This window comes from Microtus oregoni, unplaced genomic scaffold (genome assembly GCF_018167655.1).
Source record: "Microtus oregoni isolate MIOR12 unplaced genomic scaffold, Mior012 000027F_ref0000203, whole genome shotgun sequence".
NCBI lineage: Eukaryota > Metazoa > Chordata > Mammalia > Rodentia > Cricetidae > Microtus > Microtus oregoni.
In genome coordinates, this window is record NW_024543086.1 from 19090145 (window position 1) to 19111694 (window position 21550).

General features: G+C 44.8%; 1 protein-coding gene across 3 annotated transcripts in view; it reads left to right on the forward strand.

The window, feature by feature from the left end:
- The window catches only part of Cramp1 (cramped chromatin regulator homolog 1), a 65250-nt gene that overhangs the window by 31459 nt on the left and 12241 nt on the right, over positions 1 to 21550 (forward strand). For 2 of the 3 annotated variants that reach the window (XM_041676214.1, XM_041676215.1), the window contains exons 7-20: positions 5363 to 5448; positions 5825 to 5948; positions 6972 to 7053; positions 7600 to 8775; positions 11097 to 11274; positions 12976 to 13157; positions 13244 to 13318; positions 15734 to 15815; positions 17052 to 17156; positions 17407 to 17585; positions 18265 to 18330; positions 18938 to 19169; positions 19967 to 20131; positions 21256 to 21404. In XM_041676214.1, the coding sequence (XP_041532148.1) occupies positions 5363 to 5448; positions 5825 to 5948; positions 6972 to 7053; positions 7600 to 8775; positions 11097 to 11274; positions 12976 to 13157; positions 13244 to 13318; positions 15734 to 15815; positions 17052 to 17156; positions 17407 to 17585; positions 18265 to 18330; positions 18938 to 19169; positions 19967 to 20131; positions 21256 to 21404 (2881 nt within the window). The remainder of the gene's footprint in view (positions 1 to 5362; positions 5449 to 5824; positions 5949 to 6971; positions 7054 to 7599; positions 8776 to 11096; positions 11275 to 12975; positions 13158 to 13243; positions 13319 to 15733; positions 15816 to 17051; positions 17157 to 17406; positions 17586 to 18264; positions 18331 to 18937; positions 19170 to 19966; positions 20132 to 21255; positions 21405 to 21550) is intronic. The other variant, XM_041676216.1, reaches the window with a different exon arrangement.

Consider the following 21550-nt stretch of genomic DNA (forward strand, 5'->3'; position numbering starts at 1 on the left):
TGATGTACCCCTCACCTGGTACTATCCCACAATATACCATGGTATTCTGATAGCTTGTGTGAACATTTCTGTCTGAACCTCTGGGCGAGTCGAGGCAAAAAGTTTGTACATTGTGCTCATCCGTTTGAAATGTCTAAGTGATTGTGTGCTGTCATGAGAGGGTGGGTGCTGGAGTGGAGGCTGCTGTGGCAGATCTACAATTAACGACCCCTTTTCTGTGCCTGTGTGCATGTATGTATCTGTAGAACATTACGTTGAAATAGCTGTGAGTAGATCCCAGGAAGGATCCTACCTTAATATCTAGAGACAGCTTTCTGGGGTATGGTGTTTAGGCTAAGGGTACACAAGGTGCAAAGGAAGGAATTGCAGTGACTAAAGTAGCTAAAGAGGCGAAGCCAAGTGTGGGTCTAAATCCTGGAGGGTTGGGACAAACCTTGTCCTGATGCTTGCACAGGGTTTTAGTGGTCTTCAGGTATTTCTAGAAGCTAGAGGAAGCAAATCAGGAAAGCCACTTGTACCGGGTAAATCATTCCTTTGGCTGTGAAGAGGTAAGTTAGGGGAGCATGTTATGACTGACATTTAGTGGTGTTTTGCTGTTGTTGTTTTGTTTTTAAGTTTTATTTCTATTATGTGTGTTTGTCTATATAGATACATGTGTATACCCTGGTGCCCATAGAGATCAGAAGAGGGTACTGGATTCCCTGGAACTGGAGCTACAGATAGTTGTGAACCACCTACCTTGTGGGTTCTGGGTATCGAACCTGGGTCTTTGAAGGAATAAGTAGTCCTAACCACTAAGCTATCTCCACAGCCCTCATTTGGTGTTATAATATTTTATATATTTTTACTTTTTACCTACAGTTACATGAGTTTGTTTGACATTGGTGGTTTAGATATTTTATTGAATTTGGTAGCTCTTATACTGATTTTATTTTTTAGAGCAGCTTTTAGGTTTATGTAAAAGGACACAAGATCATGCTCAAGGCCCTGGGTTCCGTTCCTAGGTACATCAAAAAATGACATTGTTACAATTGATGAACCTGGTGTTCTGTTCCTTAAGTCTTAGTTCCAGGAATTTGAAGCAGGAGGATCACGCTAAGACAGACAGCTGTGATACCTCTGCTAATGCTTGCTCATTATTGATTGTGCTTTATATTATGTCAGACATGTTTAAGGTTGGACAGTTGTACAGTGAGACACCTCCTTCCTACCATTACGATCTTACTTGGAGTACTTTCTCTGTCCTAAAAAAAAAAAAAACAAAACAACTTTATCTGCTATCTGTTTGTCTCTTCCTTCATCATCTGGTTGGAGTCAACCAGTACACAGCCTATTTAGATTAGTATCCTCCATTCATGGCTCTGAGTTTAACAAGAACATCATGGCAGGGAATGTCTAGTCCATGTCTAACCCCAGGCAACGATAGTGCCACTTTCTATAATGCCTTTCTTTTCAGAGGACATTGTCAGGCATTGTACAGAGCTCAAACAACTCATTGCCTTTCCCTGCCCAGTGGAGTTAGTAGCACGAACATACCTGTCTGTTGATCTGTGTTTTTGTTTTCTTTTTTTGTTTTGTGGAGTGATACTGGGTAATTTAGTTGTTGTTGTTTTGTTTTGTTTTGTTTTTTAATGTTTTTGAAGAATTGACTCCAAGGCTAAACCATGAGTCTGTTTTGTGAACATGGGTTTTCATCTCACCTGGGCATCCCCTCAGAAGAGATGTGTCTTCCAAAGCCCAGCCCAGGGGCTCCCAAGGACTTCAAAAAGTTCTACTTGGTATGAAATTGCTTTGAATTGTATTTCTTTGACAATCAATGACATTGAGCATGAGTTTTTGTTGCTGTTGTTGTTGTTTCTACATCTTTGTACAGGTGTGTATGCATGCATGTGTATGCCCATTTTGTTTTTAAAGCCCATTCCCCTGCAAGGCTCTTTGTTGGCGGAAGTTGCTGAAAACTTGACGCCTTCATGTTTTATTACTCTCTTTAGAATATTCTTTCTGGGGGCTGGAGAGATGGCTCAGAGGTTAAGAGCACTGACTGCTCTTCCAGAGGTCCTGAGTTCAATTCCCAGCAACCACATGGTGGCTTACAACCATCTATAATGAGACCTGGTGCCCCCTTCTGGCTTGCAGGCACACGTGGAAGGAATACTATACACATAATATAATAAATAAATTAAAAAAAACCAAAGTGCCGGGCGGTGGTGGCGCACGCCTTTAATCCCAGCACTCGGGAGGCAGAGGCAGGCGGATCTCTGTGAGTTCGAGACCAGCCTGGTCTACAAGAGCTAGTTCCAGGACAGGCTCCAAAAAAAAAAAAACAAAGAATATTCTTTCTGGTTCCCCTCTGTGTCCCTACTCCAGCATCACTGTTAGTGCTGTATCACTTTTCATCAGTGTGTTTCATCTGCTGTAAGGTAGTTCAGTAATTTTGAGTTACTTGAATGTGTGGTTGTTTAGAGACTTATTCTCTATGAATTATCCAATTACCCAAATAGAAAGTGGGTAAGGGGTGGCAGCCTTCTTCTTGGACTCTTCTTGTCCCATTAGTCAGGCTTTCTTATTCTTAGCTCTGCATTTTGGTGTCTAGCATATGGAGGTAGTTTGTTCCTTGGGTGGATGGGTGCATATGGGGTGCATATGACAGATGAGGTGATAGGTAGGGGGATAGTTAGAATTGATGAAAAGATATTTAAGAGGACAGTTGAGTAAATGAATGAGTAGATAGAAGAATTGCTGGTAGAGGGATAGATAAATGTTTACACAGATAAATGAATGAATGAAAGGCAGATAGATGGGTAGATGGATGAATGTGCCAATAGGGGGTAGACAGATGGAAGAATGAACATGTATGTACTGCTAGATTAATAGATGGAATACAGATGAGTGAGAGAAAGCACGGGCAGATGAGTCGGTAGATACATTTATGAGTGGGTAGCATGGGTTAGTGTATGGTGGGTAGGTAAGTAGATAGCTTGGATAAGTAAATAGATGTGCATGGGAAGGATGAATGGATGATATTGTAGCTGCCATATCATGAGGAATTATTAAGTTTTCTGTGTTGAGTGATTGTGCCCACCTGCCATATGAGAGAGACCTCACTGTTTGAATTGTCTTATGAGTACTTGCTGAAAGCTTTACCATGTTTGGAGCCAACTTGAAACCACTATGCAGGGTTCTGAGACTTCATAATGCTAAAACGTGAGCCGTATTCCTTTTCAGGACACACTTTGTTCTTACGAGGTCTGTGGTACAGCGCTTTCCCCCTGACTTTAGCCCTAGTGTCTCCTGCTTTACATGTATACATTTGAGTTGCTCTTTTTTTAAAAAAAAAATTATTTAATATGCACTGGTGTTTTACCTGTATATACTCTGTGTGGAGGTGTCGGATCCCCTAGAACTGGAGTTATAGACAGTTGTGAGCACCCATGCGGGTGCTGGGAATTGAACCCAGGTCCTCTGGAAGAGCAGCCAGTGCTCTTAATTGCTGAGCCATCTCTCTGGCCCCCTTGAGTTGCTCTTTTAATCAAGTATCATATCAACAGAACCTTTCTTGTGCTTGTTCTGCTTAACATTATAGTTTAGATTCTTATCTCTGATTTAAGCAGCATTATATTAGAACAACATTTTTTAAATTATACAAATATAGTATAAGTACATTCTGAATGAATACATTTTTGTTTGTTTTTCAAGACAGGATTTCTTTGTGTAACAGTCTAACTGTCCTGGAATTCACTTTGAAGACCAGGCTGGCCTTGAACTCACAGATTCACCTGCCTCTGCCTCCTGAGTGCTGGCATTAAAAGCATGCACCATCACTGCCCAGCTAGAATACATCTTTTTAAGATAGTGTGAACATGTAAAATCAGCTAGGCAGTGATGGCACACACTTTTATTCATAGCACTTGGGAGGCAGAGGCAGGTGGATCTCTTGTCAGTTTGAGGCCAGCCTGGTCTACCGAGTGAGTTCCAGGACAGCAAGGGCTACACTGAGAAACCCTGTCTAAAAATAAATAAATAAATAAGCCCATCTCCTTCCTCACAATTAAAACTTTCCTTAGGAAATTTACATGAATAAACACTTAGATACGAATATGAATCTGTACTAGTATGAGTGTATCATCTCTTCCACATCTTTAGAATCATCTCGTGTATATTAATTACCGTGTCACTTTCCTACATACATCTTAGAAACTAAATAGTGAGGATAGAAGCTGCTCTCATAACTAGCATGCTTACAGCTGAGAATAGGTCAGTAAAAAAAGTGGGGGGCGGGTTTCCCACACAGGTATTTAATCCCAGCAGGAGGCAGAGGCAAGCAGATCTCTGAGTTCAAGGACAGCCAGAGCTACACAGTGAGACCCTGGCTAACAACAATAAAAGTAGGTGAAAGCAAAAAGACATAAAGTGATAGTTTGAACATGTTGTAAAACCCAAACATGCATTCCTTTCTTTACCTTTAGGTGGTTGACCAGAGCCTTTTCTTCAACCTGGGTCTGCTTTAATCTGGATCCAAAGTGCATCATTTGTTCTTTTTAAATTCAAAGCAGTGGAAACTCAGGAGCCAAACTGATCATTCTTGGCCTTTGGTCATGTTCATACTGTTCAATCCCTGTCTGAAAACCAGCTACCTATACTTAGTGCTTTGAAAGTTTTCCACCTGTGGGCTTTGTTTGTTTTTCTTTTTTTTTTTTTTTCGAGACAGGGTTTCTCTGTAGCTTTGGAGCCTGTCCTGGTACTAGCTCTTATAGACCAGGCTGGCCTCGAACTCACAGAGATCCGCCTGCCTCTGCCTCCCGAGTGCTGGGATTAAAGGTGTGTGCCACCACTGCCCGGTTCTTGTTTTGTTTTTGAAGGAGCTTTCACCTTTGTATCAGTAGCAAAACAGAATTTCAATAATGTATATAATTGCTAATCTACTGCAGCTCCAACAGACAGACCTTGGCTGGCCTAAGGACTTGAGTTTGGGCTCTGACACCTTACTCTGCTGTATGGATCGCAGGGGGATGGGATTACACTGCTGTGGCAAATTGGTCATGAGTAGTTCACAAGAAGTCGTGTAAAGGTGGGTGGGCGGGTCATGTGGAAGACATATAGAAGTGGCTCTGGAGTTTCTGTTATACGGCTCTAAGGAGGAGGAATGCTTGGAGATGGGGTGAGCAGAGAAGCTCCTCAACAGTGAGCCTGGCTGTGTGTGACGTTCAGTAGTCATGCTTGGAGCACCATGTGTCCCTTGTTCAGGAAAGTAGCAGATGCCTACTATCTGATGTGATCGACAGCATAGGAATGGGTGCTTATCAGGTCTTCCTGCTTACCACACTCACAAAGTCCTCAGTATTGCTTCAAATTCTATTCCCAGCGCCACCACAGTACGTTATAAAGGGAGAAATCTGCGGATCAAGGCACCCATGTGTCGGGCCCTGAAGAAACTCTGCGATCCAGACGGTAGGTGGCAGGGGAAGGGATGGCATGTGTTGAAGCTTCTATGGATGTTTTGATGGGCAAGCTATTGTACTTTTTGACTTACTCTGTCTAACCTTCTCCTGTGAGTAGACTGTTCTTAAAGTGACTTCCATGTGTCTACTAAGAATCCACGGCAACTTTCTGACATTGGGTTAATACTCTGAGGAGACCACTTGGTAGCCTACCCATAGTTCTGCCTTTGTAACTACACAGTCCACCATGTTGAGTTTGACCCTTGCTAGGGTTCCTCTGTTCTCCTTTGTTCAAGTTCTCATTTCTCTGTGATATTCTGGCAAAGTGTTTTGTTTTCTACCTTGAGGTTTGTCTGCATTGGACTTTCATGGTCTCCTTTCTTCAGGTCTAAGTGATGAAGAGGACCAGAAGCCAGTGCGCTTACCTCTGAAAGTTCCTGTAGAGCTACAACCACGGAACAACCACGCCTGGGCACGAGTACAGAGCCTGGCCCAGAACCCACGTCTCAGGTGACATTTAGCGTGAGGAAGGGCCCCATGACAGGCAGCACGTGAGGGTTTGGTGTTTCAGTTTCACTCAGGGTATCCTAGAGAAATAGCTTTTGCACAGTGCCCTGACATCATATGAGGACAAGGTATGGAGGTGACGATGTCATGAGAATGCTCTGAGTTGGAGGGTAGTTTTGAGATCCTGAATTGTAATTCTACCAGGCAAAGTTCTTTGTCCAAGTAAGAAAATATGATTGTGAGTGCCTGCAGAATCTTCATCTTACCTGTAAAACTCATATATTTCCTTATCTCTGATTCCCTGAAGATTTGTGGCTAATTAACAAAGCACTGCCATACCTTTGGTCCATTTCCTGTTTACAGTTTGTTTAGTTGAAGTAAAATTCATACAACATTGAATGAGCTCTTCACCACTTGAATGTTTATAGTTAAGTGGCACTTGGTATGTTCACCGTGTTGTACAACCTTTATCTCAGTTGACTTCCAGAATGTTTTCTTCATCCCATGTGCCTGTTAGCCATTACTTTCTCCAGCGCTCGTCTCTCTTCGAACTGCTTTTTATTCTTGTGGATTTGCTTCTTCTGGACATTAATGTTACTGTAACCACAGGAATCTGCTCTATCTGGCATCTCTCAATGGCTTACTGTTCTGAGGCTCATCTGCTTTATAGCACATATCAGTGCTTCATCTCATCAATGTGTGTGTTTTATTTTCTTAGGGCAAATTAGGGGTAACTACATACCTCCACTCTTGAAGGCAACGAGCACTGATGGTTTCAGTGCTCACACACTAGCCAAGCACTCAAATTGGAAAGGGTTCTTAGACCTCTCTGTGTTTTTTACAGCTTTATGTGAATCTATAGTGATTTCAACAAACAGAATTTATATTTAAGAATAGGAGCTGAAGACCTTGTAGATCTTACCTTTCCAGTACCTACTTACCTATCATGTGGTTTTGGTACAGGCAGTCATTAGAGCTAATTCCAAGACTGACTTTCCTACTCTAACCTTGTTTTTTGTTTCGTAGGATGATTGTGGAGCTACATCGAAAAGTCTCTAGCCTCATTGAGTTCTTGAAGCAGAAGTGGGCACTCCATGAAGTACGAATTGTATCTTTTTCCAGTTGAAGCAGACCCTCCAAACCTGCCAGCTATTCCTGCTTGGGAATGAGGTCTTGTGATCCCTAATTCCTGTCATTGCTACGGGTCCCCATGCGAGTCCAACACTCTTGGGTTATGTGTAAATCCTGCCTTTGACCAACTTGCCCTGAGTGTATTCAGTCCCAGCCACCTCTCCATGTTTTGAGTGGCCAACTATCTGTTCTGTGAGACGTTGCCAAAGTCACTCCATCAGTAGTTTGGGTGGGATGATGTACACTCATCACAGCCTCCTTTGTGTCCTTGGTAGGTTGCTAACCCTACCTGTTTTCAGGAATAGTGTCTCATCAGGTGTGAGTTTCCTGAATACACTGAACACCTGGACCAGCTCAGTCTGGTAGTAGCCTGAGAAAAGTTCCTAGGTGAGCCTCAGGAATATCAAGGGGTACGTGGGGCTGCTAGGAAAGATGGCCCTAGTCTGAAATCCATAGCTCTCCACTGAAGAGGACCCTGATCACAGTGTAGTTGTTTGGAGTTGCTCCTTGACAGTGTGCCCAGCGGAAGACACTTGAGGAGAGGCAGCTGCAGGGCTCGAGCACAGCACAGACCCAGGAGAAGGTGGCACTGCACTTGTTCCCAGGCGAGAACTGTACGCTGACACCACTGCCAGGTGTGGCCCGTGTGGTACACTCCAAGGCCTTCTGCACTGTACACTGGCAAGAGGGTGGCCGGTGCAAGCAGGGTACCAAGGACACGCACTCGCTGCCTCCAGCCCAGATCCTGGGCATCCAGAGTGGTCAGGGAATAGCCCGGGGCCAGGTGAAGTGCCAGAGGGGCAGTGCTGAAGCCAAGGGTGGGGGGCGGCTTCTTCCTAATGCAGATGCTTCACAGAGTTCAGGGGAGAGTTCCCCTGAGAGTGCTTCTGGAGAGGGGACAGCTCCAAGTATGAACAGCTCAGATGCCCCTGACAGGCCTCCTCATGGGCACCAGGACTCTGGCCCACAGCTTGAGAAGACCTCACTAGCAGCCCTTGCTGTGGGTGGGGAGAGCCCCATTCAAGAATCTAGGGCCCTGCCATGTTCATGTGGCCAGCCCCCAGACTTGGAAGATGAACTCTCACTCCTTGACCCCTTTCCCCGATACCTGAAGTCTTGCCAGGATCTCATCATCCCGGAGCAGTGCCGCTGTACAGACACACAGTCTGGGAGAGAGCACCCTCTTCTTGGCATGGTTGCTTCCCCAGAGGCACTTATGCCCAGCAGCAGAGAGGTTGCAGACAACGGTCCCCCTGGCCCAGACCGTCAAACTGGCACTGATCCTCAACTTGAGCCCAGGCTTCTGCCAGATATTTGTACTAAAGAGCTGGCAGATGTATCTCCTGAAGAGTCTCAGGAGAAAGGGAGCCCCTCAGAACCTCTGTTATCTCAAGGACAGCCTGTTGGCAGGCCTTCAAAGGAAGTCCCTGCCAGCCAACTGCCCCAACAGCTGCGTGAAGAGGGCTGGAACTTGCAGACCTCTGAGAGCCTCACGCTGGCTGAAGTCTACCTCATGATGGGCAAGCCAAGCAAGCTGCAGCTAGAGTATGACTGGCTGGCTGTGCTGGGCCCTGAGAGCCAGGTGCCCACAGCACAGGGTCAGACTGCTCTACCCCGCTCTCCGCCTTCAGCCCTCCACCAGCAGCGCCTCCTGAACTGCCTCTTGAGGCTCATCTCCACTGAGGTCCACCCCAAGATGGTGAGTGATTTAGATTAGCCCAGGACACTGAGTAGTTTAAGGTGAGCATGTGTGTCAAGCATGACTCCTCAGGATTCCAAAGGTAACATAGTCACCAGGACTGTAGGTCCTATACCCCATGCCAAGGCTGTTGAAGGTCTACAATTCAGCATGATGGACCTAACCTCTAAATAGACCCAGCAGCACGGTTATGGAATTAAGCTGTGACTACACAGATGGCTTTCTGTGGAGATAGGTGGTATGGTCTACTTCTCAAGGAGAGGAGGCCAGGGCAGACCTTTGAGTCAGTGGGAAAGTGAGAGGTTCTAGTCTCGATTTCCACTGGAAGGTAAGTGAGGCAGTTTGGAACAATATTATGGAAAGTGACGAACCGGAATCACTGCTGAGACCCCCAAGTAGGCTCCTGGCTGACAGCCTCAACACCACTGAGGCCTTGTTAGAAAAAAGGTTACAGGGCTCAGGCACACGCCTGAACACATCGTCTGTCTATACATCCCACTGTTGTAGAAACTCAGAAAGGAATACTTAGTTTGAGGCCAGGCTGGACTTAAAAACAAAACAACAGACGGTAGTGATGAAGGAGAACAGAAAGGACAGATATTGCTAGGGATTGAGGGAGGAGAGGTTATGAATGGTAGGAACCCCCCATAGTGACTTAATGGGCTCTGTTGAAACTCAAGACCATAGGTCAGAGACAGGTCATCTGTTCTTTGTTCCCCTTTTTCTGCCTGGCAGAGCTATGGCAAGCAAGAGTCCTGAGACTCAGGAAACGGCCAGAGTCACCTGAAATGCTCAGTCTGTGGTGGGAATACTACTATTCCCAGAATGTAGAGGTCAGAAGATGCAGGGAGAGGTTGGCAATGGGCGTGGGCAGAGCTGTAGAGGAACTGTTGTGACGTAACCCTAGTGAGACAGTGTGGCTGCTTCTGGGAGGAGTTCAGAATTTGGGCATCTAACCAGGTCTCTCTGAAGAGGTGAGGCCACCAGAAGAGGAACAGCAACAAGAGATGGAATGCCTTTGTGAAGCCCTAGGACTCGAAGCCATCTATTTTTCTGCTATCAGTTTGTATGTGAAAATGTGGGTGTTCAAATGCATGGGGCACACGTGGAGGTCAGAGGACAGCTTTTCAGGAATCAGTTTTCCTCCCTGTTTTGAGACAGAATCCCTTGTTTTTTTCTGTCACTGCACTTCACTTCTCCATCTGGTAATCCTGTGAGCTTCTGGTCTGTTCTGTCCCCTATATTCTGTCTCGTAGGGGATCACACATGTGTGCCTTCACATCCAGCTGTTTACATGGTTTTAGGGAATCAAATAAACTCAGGTTTGTGAGTCAAGTGCCTTTGTCTGCTGAGCTGTCTCCCTGGCCCTGAAGCCATCCCTTAAAGGGGCCTGGACACTCATGAGGTTGGGAGCTGGGCAAAAGGCTTTTCATCTATGACCAGTTTTCAGGAGTGAATCTGTTTCCTCCTTAGGGCTCACAGTAGTAGGAAGTTAACATGATTGTCTTAGGAAGTCTTTTCGCCATGGCTTCTTAAAAAGACAAACCTTTGTCACTTACCAGTACATCTTCCCTGTACCATAACTGTTCTGCTGGTCCCTGTCCTCTCTGCTGTGGAGCTGCTTGTCTGTTCTGTCCACTACATTTTGGCATTGGAGATAGGCTAGGATCTCCCGAGGAAAGCAGTGAGTTGCTTTAACTATTCATCTCACTCCCTGGGGATTTGTAACTTTCCCCCTCTCTTTTTCCTTCCAATTGCTAAAGTTTGTCATGTGTTTTGTTTTGTTTTTTCACTATACAGCCCAGGATGTCTGGCTTGGAACACATTCTGTAGATCATATTGGCCTCAAATTCCCATAGATCTGCCTGCCTTTGCCTCAGAGTACTGGGATTAAAGTATGTCCACACCTTGCTTAGTGATTTCAAATCACTGGAGAGTTAGAATTAGTCAGTTGTAGTTAATGCTTGTGGTCCTAACACTTGGAAGACCAAGTCAGATCTTCTAAACCAGAAGTTTGAGGTCAGCCTGGGCAACTTAGTAGATACATGCCAGCCAAGTTAGGCTACAGGACGAGACACCATTTTAGTAAGGAATACTACCCACAGCTGTGTGCACTCATGTACAATAAAAGTAAATCTTTAAAAAAATAATGAAGTAATATGCTAAATTTGCAAATTGTGACTTTGGGGCATTCTGTTCCAAAGTGGGTTGGGTTTTAGTTTGTTTTTTGCCACCATAGAAATGGATGTCCTTAGGATGTTTGTGATAGAGCCATTTTTCTTGAGCTGAGTCTTTGAACCTCAAACCTGGTGTCTTTCCAGGCTTTTGAAGCAAACACAGCATCAACAGCCTCAGTCAGGCCCACCCAGGAGGAACAGTCCACATCCCCCCCAGGGAAGGTAGTGACCATCAACTCTCGGAGTCCCCGCTGCTCTCGAAACCCATCTGCCCTCCGAAGCAGCAAGACTTTCCCATCTGGTTCTGCACCTTGTTCCCCAGGTATGCTTCAGGGAATCCTGATGTCGTTGGTACTGTATCTGAACTGAACACATGATCCTGTTGTCTACCAACCATGGTCTAGTGGGCATAGCAGAGGCAGAGGATCACTTCCATTGGGGATGATGAACACAGGGAAATGTCATAAAGGACCTAGTTCATGTGATAAGCAGAGTATAGGATAGTCTTGATTGGTCTGGTAACATTGGAAGTTTTGCATGAGAAACCTTCATAATCTACTGAGTGGCTTAAAGCTATTAAGGTAGACTGGTTCTTAATTCTGTAGTGACTTAATTTTCTTTACCTCCAAAACATTCAAATAAAGCAGTCTTCTATTAATGGGCATGGTGGCTGTATCCGAAATGAAAAATGAAGTAACCTGCTTCTTAGTATACCTTTAAATTTTCTGAGAAATAATTTTGGTTTATTTTGTGGTACTAAGGATGGAACTCAGGGCATCATACATGTTAGGCAATCACTTTGCTGCTGAGATACCACCCCAGACCCTAAGGAAAAAAAAATAATTCTCTTAATGGGTACATAAAACCCCAAGATAAGCATGGCTGCCCCATTTATTTCCCAGGGCATCAATTTTGTTTGCTTTGACCTACTGAAACTATTTTACCTCTGTTATAAGGAAACTACATTGGTATGCCAAAAATAACAGTAATTCTTTTGGCCAGACAAATATAGTATCCTGTCAGGTTAACAGTTCTTTAATAATACTGTTTTCATTCAAGAACATTGATGGCTTTACAATGTCTCTTGACTTTTTTGTGAGCAGCCTTTCCACTGAAGACTGTTTGCCTGATAGTCCTTCCAATGTGGACCTCAAGGCTGTGAATTTGGAGGACAGATCTTGCAGTTGCTTGTTTTTTGTTTTCTCTTCCTCTTTCTTATGCTTTAAGGGGCTGCATCAGCAAAGCCCAAGCCGCTAATCCCTGAGATGAAGGCCTGGTCTTGAAGTAGGCCAGGTAGCAGCTCATGACTGCTTCTTTTGCCTTCCAGTAAAATTATAAATGTCCTCTAACATTCTCTGTCTGGTTGAGGATTATAAGGCCCAGGGTCCTGAACTTCCAGAAATGTGTACTATGTGTGACCCATACCAAGCCATGAACCATGAAGGTGCTTTGTAGCAATACTACTGTGATGGAATTTCAACAGGGTTATTATACAATAAATACTTTCTGTCCTGTTATCATTGGGGCTGTTTTCTGCAAAATAAGAGATTTTAAAACCAGGTGTCAATAGTGTGTAGCTATAGCCTACTTGTTCTGATTACCTGGGTCACACAAATAGCTGCGTAGGCACACAGCCACACTCTCGCTCTACTGCAGCCACACCAAGTTGAGTTGCTATAAAGACAAGATGGACACTGAGTGTGTTGCTAACTAATCTCTGCAGAGAGTCCGCTTTCTTTTGGTCAGCTAGGAATGTCCCAAGGTCCGGTAGCTTTCAAGTCTTGGTTAGTTGTCCTGCCCTTTCTCTCTTGATCATAGAACAGTGATAATGTGCTTTTATTCAAGAGGCCTACAGTCCCTGTAAAGTGGGGTCACGAATCGAAGCAAGGCAGGACTTTACTAGATAAAGTATAGGCAGCTGAAAATTGTCTGCTTTCTTTCCTGGTTTACTTCCTAGTGGATTGCCTTTGCCCTGGAGGGGATGGATGTAAGTGTCAGCTCATAATTCTCCCTTCTGTTCCAGGTTTAAGGAATCCCCCAAGGCCTCTCTTGGTAGCTGGTTCCTCCAGCACAGGAAGCGGTGACTCAGACGGTGGCCTCTTTGCTGTACCAACAACTTTGCCACCCAATAGTCGACATGGGAAGCTCTTCTCTCCCAGTAAGGAGGCAGAACTGACTTTTAGGCAGCACCTGGACTCCATCAGCGTGAGTGCTGGAGCACAAGGGGGGCGGCTGTGGTCTGCTTCGTGGTTAGAGTGCCTGTTTTAGGACTCATGTTCTTTCTCCCTTAGATACAGTCAGACTTCTTCTCACCAAAGCCCAAGAAACTACGCAAACGGCACTTACGAAAGCCACTGGTGGTCCAGGTGAGGGAGCATTGATGGAGTCTACGTACGCATCTGCATTGTGTCTGTCAGGTCCATACTCTAGCTGCTGATGAACTTACCAGGAGATGCTGTTTTCTTACATCTTTGGTTTTCAGAGTGAAACAGAAAATTCTTGCCCTTGTCTTTTCTATTAATAGAAAAAATAGAGCCATGAACAAATAATTTACTGGTACTATATAAATAAAGGTAGACTTGGATTAGCATTGAAAATGATTTATGTACCAGGCTAGGGTTCCGGGTCACGAGTGTTCAATCTGGAGTATCTCCAGGAGCTGTTAGAGCTTGGGTTTAAAACAGTCAGGAGGCGGGAGTTGGGCTGGCAGAAGCGGGCATTTGTAGAACTGTAATAAGTGATAGGACAGCCTACAAGTGCCATCCACCAGCCATGGCACACAGGATGTACAAGGCACTCAAGAAAGAAGACAGCAGCACTTACAGATGACAGATAAGGGAAGTAAGGCTGTGATAATGTAGCCATAGGAATTTGTGAATGGATGTAGTTTTTGGAAGACATGAATAGACCAGTTTCCTTTTGTTAGTCTCTTAGGAATCTTTTTCTCTGGGTCTGGTGCGGTGGCTTAGTGGGTAAAGGTACTTGCCACTAAGTCTTACAATCCTAGTTCCATCCTTAGAACCCACATTTTAGAAGAAAAAATCCAACTTGTAAAAGTTGTTTTCTGACCTCTACATTCAGGTCATGATATGTCTACACACTAAATAAGTGAACATAATTTTAAAATTTTAAAGAAAATATTTTTCTTTCTTGAGATTAGTTTATTTATAAATAAGAAGTATGCTGAGCATAGTGGCTACAGGGAAGACCATGTTACAAAACAAAGGAGCATTGCATGGGTGGTATGTATGCATTCTAAACTTTTTAATTTTTGCTCATGCTCCCTTAGTCCTCAATTTAACTTCAGTTCTTTAATCTTTGTCCCAGAATTAGAAAAATACTTCATGAGTTGGTAGACGTTCTGTAGCTGCTAAATTCAGCATCTGAATATTAAACTAAACCCCATGATAAACCCGGTCTGTTTGTTTTCTGAATGAGTGTGTAGTGGCACAGTGTAATGTATAGGTCTGTGCATGTGAAGGCCAGAGGTTGATAGCAAATGTCTGCCTATTAATGGCTTGCCACCTTATATATCGAGTGTCAAGACTTCTCACTTGAAGTCAGTCAGGGCTCATAAATTCTGCTGGTCTAGCTAGCCAGCTTGCTTAAGGGATCTCTTGTCTCTGCTTCCTGCAATCCGGAGTCAACATGCCCTCCTGATATGTGGGTGCTGGGGATTTGAGTTCCTGTGTCATACATGCATGGCAAGTGCTTACTCCCTGAGCATCTCCCCAACCCCATCCTGTTTTTATTATTTACACACACATACACACACATATGTATATATCATAAAACTCACTCATTTAAGGTACACATTTAGACAGGGTTTAGTGTAGGTGTGGAGTGTTACCAGCTCTTGGTCATTTCATAGAATATTCTCATCACTCAGAAGTCTCATTCCCAACTGCCAGCCCACCTATCTCTTTGGACTTCCCTATCCTGAGTATGTCCTCAGGTGCGATTGTACAGTATGTGGTCTTTTCCACTTAATATTATTGTAAATCATTAAAGCTTCATTTACATAGAGCCATAGTCAGTTACATCCACAACTCTCCGTGACTGCTTTCCTACCATAAATAAGATCGGGGCCAAGAATAGCCCCAAAGCATTCTGACTGTTCCTTTATGGAAAAAACTTACTGAGTACTGCCTCTCAGCCTCTCGAATGAGGTATGGTGAGCCTCAAGAGTATGCAGAGTTGTTAGTAAGTTGGTGACACTATTATCCCCAGCTCTTTCTGGTCTCTGCTGTTTGCCAGCATCCTGGGAGATCATGCATGAGACAGGGTCTTAAGGCAACCCGAGTACTTTAGATATAAACAGAGAATATCACCTCTATGCCAGACTCAGTTGTGTCCTGATCCAATGTGACTGACAGATCTTGTAAATGTTACACGGTTAGCAACATCAGTGGTCAGCGCAGGTTCTTCTTGGCTGAACATCTTATAAGTACATCGGGACCTTTTGTTCACCTGCAGGAACGAGACCTGAGACCTGGAAATGATCTTCTCTTGACTCTCAGTGCCTCTCAATACAAGCAGTCCCTTAACTTTCTCCATCCTGCCCACCAAAATGCTCAGCATTGAGCCCTATCAGCCTACCTACCCCATGGTTGTTAACAGATACCCATATCTGCCTTCCAGATAAGTTAAGAACATTCTAGGTTTGAACTAAATCCTTCTGATGATCTTCAGTTTTCCTCGGGAAAGGTCTTTGTAGAGTCATCTTTTTTGACATTGATGTCTTCCTACCACCTTTACTATGCGCATTTTTTTCTCAACAGAGGACGCTGCTCCCTAGACCTTCTGAAAACCAGTCCCACAATGTGTGTTCCTTCTCCATCCTGTCTAATTCTCCTATAGCTGGTAAGACCAGGCGTTCCTGGGATAGCTTTCCCTGAATATGCCTCACTGTGGACTATAGGTGTGGGGTTGCATTGTTATTGGTGTAACATTTCTTGCATACCTGTGCTCATTCTACGAGCATATACTTAGTGTACCCTGTGTTGGGCCTGACTGCCATTGTGGCCGAGAACACTGCCAGTGGCTGGAGTGGATTGTACCTTTTTTTTTCTCCCTGAGACAGGGTTTCTTTTTGTAGCTGTAGCCATAACTGTCTTGAAAGTCAGTAGACCAGGCTGGCCTCAAACTCACATCCACTTGCCTCTGCTTTCCAAGTGTTGGGGTTAAAGGTGTGTGCCATCACTGCCTGGCGAGTGTACCTTCTTTAGAGGTGTTCTCTGTTGTCTTTGTTGGCAGCACTTCTGAGTTCAGTGGAATGTATTCACTTTCTGCCTGTAGAGTCATGACAAACACTTACAAAATAAATGTATTGTTGGGATGTATGATGACATTTTTATATAATCTTTAAACTCAGTGGGTGCCCTGGTACTTTAATGTAAGCCTTAGAAAGTGTGGGTTCTGCAGTTAATATACATGCTTGTTGATTTATCTTGACTAATCTTTTTTTTCCTTATGATTCTGGGGATCAAATCCAGAGTTGTAGACAGCTGAGCAATTGATGTATTTCTGAACTATGTCTCCATGAATCTTAGATTTACTTATTTTTTATGTGTATGTGTAAGTGCCTGTAAGGGTGTCAAAAGCCCATGAAGGCCAGAAGAGATGTCAGATCTCCTGCAGTTAGCAGAGGTTGAGTCATTGGGTGGGTGCTAGGAAACAAACCTGGGTCCTCTGCAAAAGCAGCAAGTGCTCTTAACTACTAGCCTCTCTAGTCCCTTCATGAGTTGTCTTCTTTTATTTTTTAATTTTATGGGTATAGACTTTTTTCTGCATGTATGCATGGGCAGCATGTGCTTATCTAGTGCCCATGGAGGCCAGAAGAGGGTGCTGGAGTCTCTGAAACTGAAGTTAATGGGTGATTGGGCACCATCATGTGAGTGCTAGCAACTGAACCTAGACCTCCTTCTTGAAAGCCTGTGTGATAATACTTCTCATTCCCCAAGTTAGCAAGTGTTTGGAGTCTTGAGTGACTTATATGATCCTAGCTGTGTCTGTGAAGGAAACCCTCCATAACCCCATTGTGCATTGTAGAACATGAACAAATCAGCTGATGTGACTACATTTGTTTTCCCCTTACAGGGAGAGGCTGGTTCCGGCCCATCCAGTCTTCTCTGACCAAAGCAGCTCTGTCTCGACCGATAGTGCCCAAGGTCCTCCCATCTCAGGCCACTAGTCACCTGCCCAGTAAGTCTGAAATGTACACAGTTGACAGCCACTATGTGAGGTTCCTTAGTTGCCTTTTTTGTCATACATCTTTGTAATATTCTCTTCTTCTCCAAGGCATAATGTCTTACTGCTTTGCTAAGCGTATTACAAATCCCTTGGGTCTTCACTGAAGAGAGGTGGAGGGAGAAGCTGTCCCAAGCTCTCTGGGCATACATCATGGAGTGGAGTGTTATGGAACAGAGGTTTGATATATCACTCCTGTTGCCAGGTGCCATCGACTTAGCAGCTCAAAGTGCTGGCATCATCCCTGGAAGTCCCTTGCCAGTTTTAGATACTGATGGTTCATCTGGCATCTCTCCACTGACTTCAGAACAAGTAACCACTGCCATCTCGGGGCAGGGTGACACTGGACCACACCAGAACAGAGAGCCTGTTACTTCCGTAAGGGTGAGTGCATTTGCAAGTGCTGTTTGGCATTACCAATAGCTTCCGGGGCAAGGCCATGGGCTGGCCTTGTTGTCATACCAGACCCTGTTGCACCTTTGGAGGCCTGATGTGTTAGAGAAGACCCTGAGCCAGAGAAGCCAAGGTTTGAACATCTACCATGGAACACAGAGAGGGAGGAGTGAAAAGACATGTTTGCTCTTTAATGTTAAAGAATCCATTGCATGATGGGATAGTTCTGCATTTCAACTCAAAGGCTGATATCAGCCTGCGGACCCTAGTCAGGTGGTACTAAGTGCTTGTTATATCTTGGTGGAGAGTAGTTCATATACTCTTGACCACTTTTTTTTTTTTTTTTTTTTTTTTTTAATCATGAGTCTCCAAATGCTCTGATTTCTTTGCCTGTTTGAAAGGAGATGCATGGGGAGACCCCATGGAGCCGTAGGACCTGCAAATATGTAACCAGCCTCTTACTGAGCTGTTAAGTTTCTTCTTAAAAAGCAATAAAAGATTGTAAGTGCAGAGGCAATGCTCTTGTGACTCTCCATTATTTCCAGCCTGGAACACAGTCCATTTCTGCTCCTCTGTCTGTAGGAGGACTGAGGTGTCTGAGAAGAGTTTTTCTTTGATCCTCAGCCAAACAAGCAGTGTGAACCACTCATCGGTCTTCTTGTTGTTCCAGGGCACTAGTGACCCATTTATCAGCGTTCCAAGACCAGAGCAGGAGCCAATCACAGACAGTTTCCAGGTAAAGTACACTTGAGGGCTTCAGTCCTCCCTGAGTGCACAGACCATTACCAGCATCATCGATGTCCTTCCTTGCTATTTCCTCATGAATGAATGAACCATGCTGTTCCTGGTTCCAGCTTCCTTCATTAAACTCCATGTCTAAAAGGACTGGGTTTTCTTGGCTGGGAAGCAGGACATAATTGGCTGGTGGCTTTCTCTGTTGGAGGGTTTGGTTTGGTTTAGTTTGGTTTGGTGTTTCGCTGTGCATCTATGGCTGTCCTGGAACTTAATGTGTAGACCAGTCTGCCTTTGATCTCACAGAGATCCACTTGCCTCTCCTCCTGAGTACTGGTATTAAAGACATGTGCCACCACTGCCCAGACAGCTGGTGGCTTTCTGAGCATTAATTACTCTTCACCTAGATGCCACCAATGGAAAAAGTCTCAGCCTAACCTGGTTTTACTTTCTTCTAAAGAAGTATATTTCTTGAGTATGCTCCTCCTTTGGAAGAATGGGGGACTCCTGCATTTGTTGCAGCTGCCAAGCTAGAGATGAAGGTTGTACTCACCGTGACAAGTGCTCCTGGGCACCGTGTGTCCGAACAATATTTGTCTCCTTCCTGGCAGGGATCATCTGTTCTGTCCTTACCTGAGCTGCCCAAGACTCATCTCCAGAATGGCCTTTCCACACCTTTACCCTCATCAGAGAGCTCCAGCACCCGGCTCTCCCCACCCAATGTTTCTGCACTACTGGACATATCCCTACCTGGCCCACCTGAGGATGTTCTCTCACAGGGAGAACCTGCCACACAGATCAGTGACTCCATCATTGAGATTGCCATCAGCTCTGGCCAGTATGGTAAGTACAGGTGGCCTTGTATACCTTTTTAGAACCAGGTTCTTACTAAGATAGGGCAACCATACTTGCAAAGGGGACCTGAGTGTTATCTGCCTAAGTATTTGCCAAACTTCCTGGTAAAGTTCCAGTGTTATTTGTCAGTTTTTAGCACTGAATATCTACCACTACTAGGTTCCTCCCTGGCTCTGGCAGGAGCAGTACCTGGAAGCTGAGCCACTGGTGGTCTGGTTGGGTTGCTCCTAACCTTGAGATGAGAATGGGATGGTTTAGAAGGCTTTATGAAGCCTGGGGATCAGTTTCCTATTTATGCATCTCTGGGAGGCAACCCACATGTTTTGCAGCTGATGCTTAGGAAGTAGCTGCACAGACAGTCACTCATTCTGTGATGGTGTTCCTGGTGGTAGTGGCACCCACTGCTTATTGCCTGCTGACATGACTCAGATTGCGGGGCTCAGACAGACATACGTTCTCAGCCTTTTAACCATGGACTTGGTAGGTCCTTGTCTAAGTCCTTGCTTTTCTCGGTTGTAGACTGGGAACTCTGTACCCCACAGGATGGAATCAGGAGCATGTGTTTCCCATGGAGCTGGTGCATAGCTCTGGGCACAGGGCCTGACCCTGCCTGTTATGTTTTGCATTGTGCCCTTATTGATGAAGTTGCCTTGAAGACAGCTGTTCCTTTAGTGTGGACCCAGTGCATCCTGGGTATCCTGGGTTCAGTGATACATAGCCTCTGCCCCCTGCTGCCTTGCTCTGGGTTCAGGGAGGCATTGCTGACCTTGGATTTTGGTTGACAGGTGACGGAGTCCCTCTTTCTCCAGCAAAACTAAATGGCAGTGACAGTTCCAAGAGTCTTCCCTCCCCATCCAGCAGCCCCCAGCCCAACTGGATTGCGTCTCCCACTCATGACCCACAGTGGTACCCCAGTGACTCCACAGATTCCTCGCTCAGCAGCTTGTTTGGTGAGTGTTTCTGGAGGGATCTTCTTTCCAAGATTGGAGTCAGGCCACACCTCTGAGAGCACTTTTGCTCATTTTCCAACTGTTTATTTCTGAATTAACTTTCTAAATGTGTAAATTACATATAGGAAAATGCAGATTTTCAGTGTGTAGTTCACTGAATGTTGGCACAGTTATAGACTCTGTACACAGAATATTCAAGTCACTCATCTGGTTTTCAGTGCCTTCTCTTGTCCGTCCAACTAGCTCAACCTTCCTACAGAGCTCTTACAAAGACAAAGAAAGAAACAGACCATACTATCTTTATGTTCTCAGTTTCTTTATATATTCAGTAAGATATCCTAAAGTGGATGTTGTATCTGACTTGTAGTATTCTTGACCACATATGGAGTATTGTAGAATGTGTCCCTCCCCCCCCCCCAGAGAAAGATTCCATTCAGTTCTTATAACTTATCAAAGCTCTTTGTAGGGCAGGCTAAAGCTGAAGCAATGATGGGTCAGTAATGGTTAGGCCCAGCCTAGATTGCTAACCAGTCATCCCTCTGACCCCCTGTTAAACCCAAACCTGTCTGTGCCTCAAATATAGGTTTGGGGGATGGAATCATGTTTATTTTGTTTCTCTTCCCAGTGGTGTCACAGTGATTGAATCTCTTTTTCCCTGCTTTTCACTATTGCTTGTTTCTTTAGTGCATATATTGAGAATCGGTGGTTAAGCTTAGCCTTTATAGTTGCCAGGACCCAGGCTTCTACCCTTACAATTCCAAACTTGATCATCCTTGGTTATGGGTACTATGCCTGGTGGGGAATACAGGAAACCAGCCCCTCACTCAGTGGTTTTGCTGTCTCAGACATGAGCAAAATCATCTGCAATCCATGAAGTTAGAATCAAACTTAATGCCCATCAGTCAGGGTCTAGCCACAGAGAATACAATACAGGAGAGTATAGCGCCTCCGAACCCTTAGGAAGTGATTAGGATGAATGTACACTAACATGAGATGACAAAAGCCTGTTATAGCGTAATGATGCCATCAGTAACCCTGGAAACAAGTGTGAAGAATGTAGAGACCTAGAGGGGCCTGACTGGGCTAGCTGGACACCTATGTCTGACTCAGCTTTCTCTTTGCAGCCAGCTTCATATCCCCAGAGAAGAGCAAGAAGATGCTACCAACTACTGCTGTTGGGGCCAACAGTGGCACATCTTTGCTTGGCCCTAGCTTGTTGGATGGAAATTCAAGGGACTCTTTTGTGTCCAGGTCTCTTGCTGATGTTGCAGAAGTAAGTGCAGTGCCATATTCCTGAACTTACTGGGGTCTCTCCTAGGTCCTCTGGTCTTAAGGAATGTTCATGGGGACTGTGTATCAGATAGACAGCCATACATAGTCTCTGAGATCTGGCAGCACTGGGACAACAGCAAACTGTAA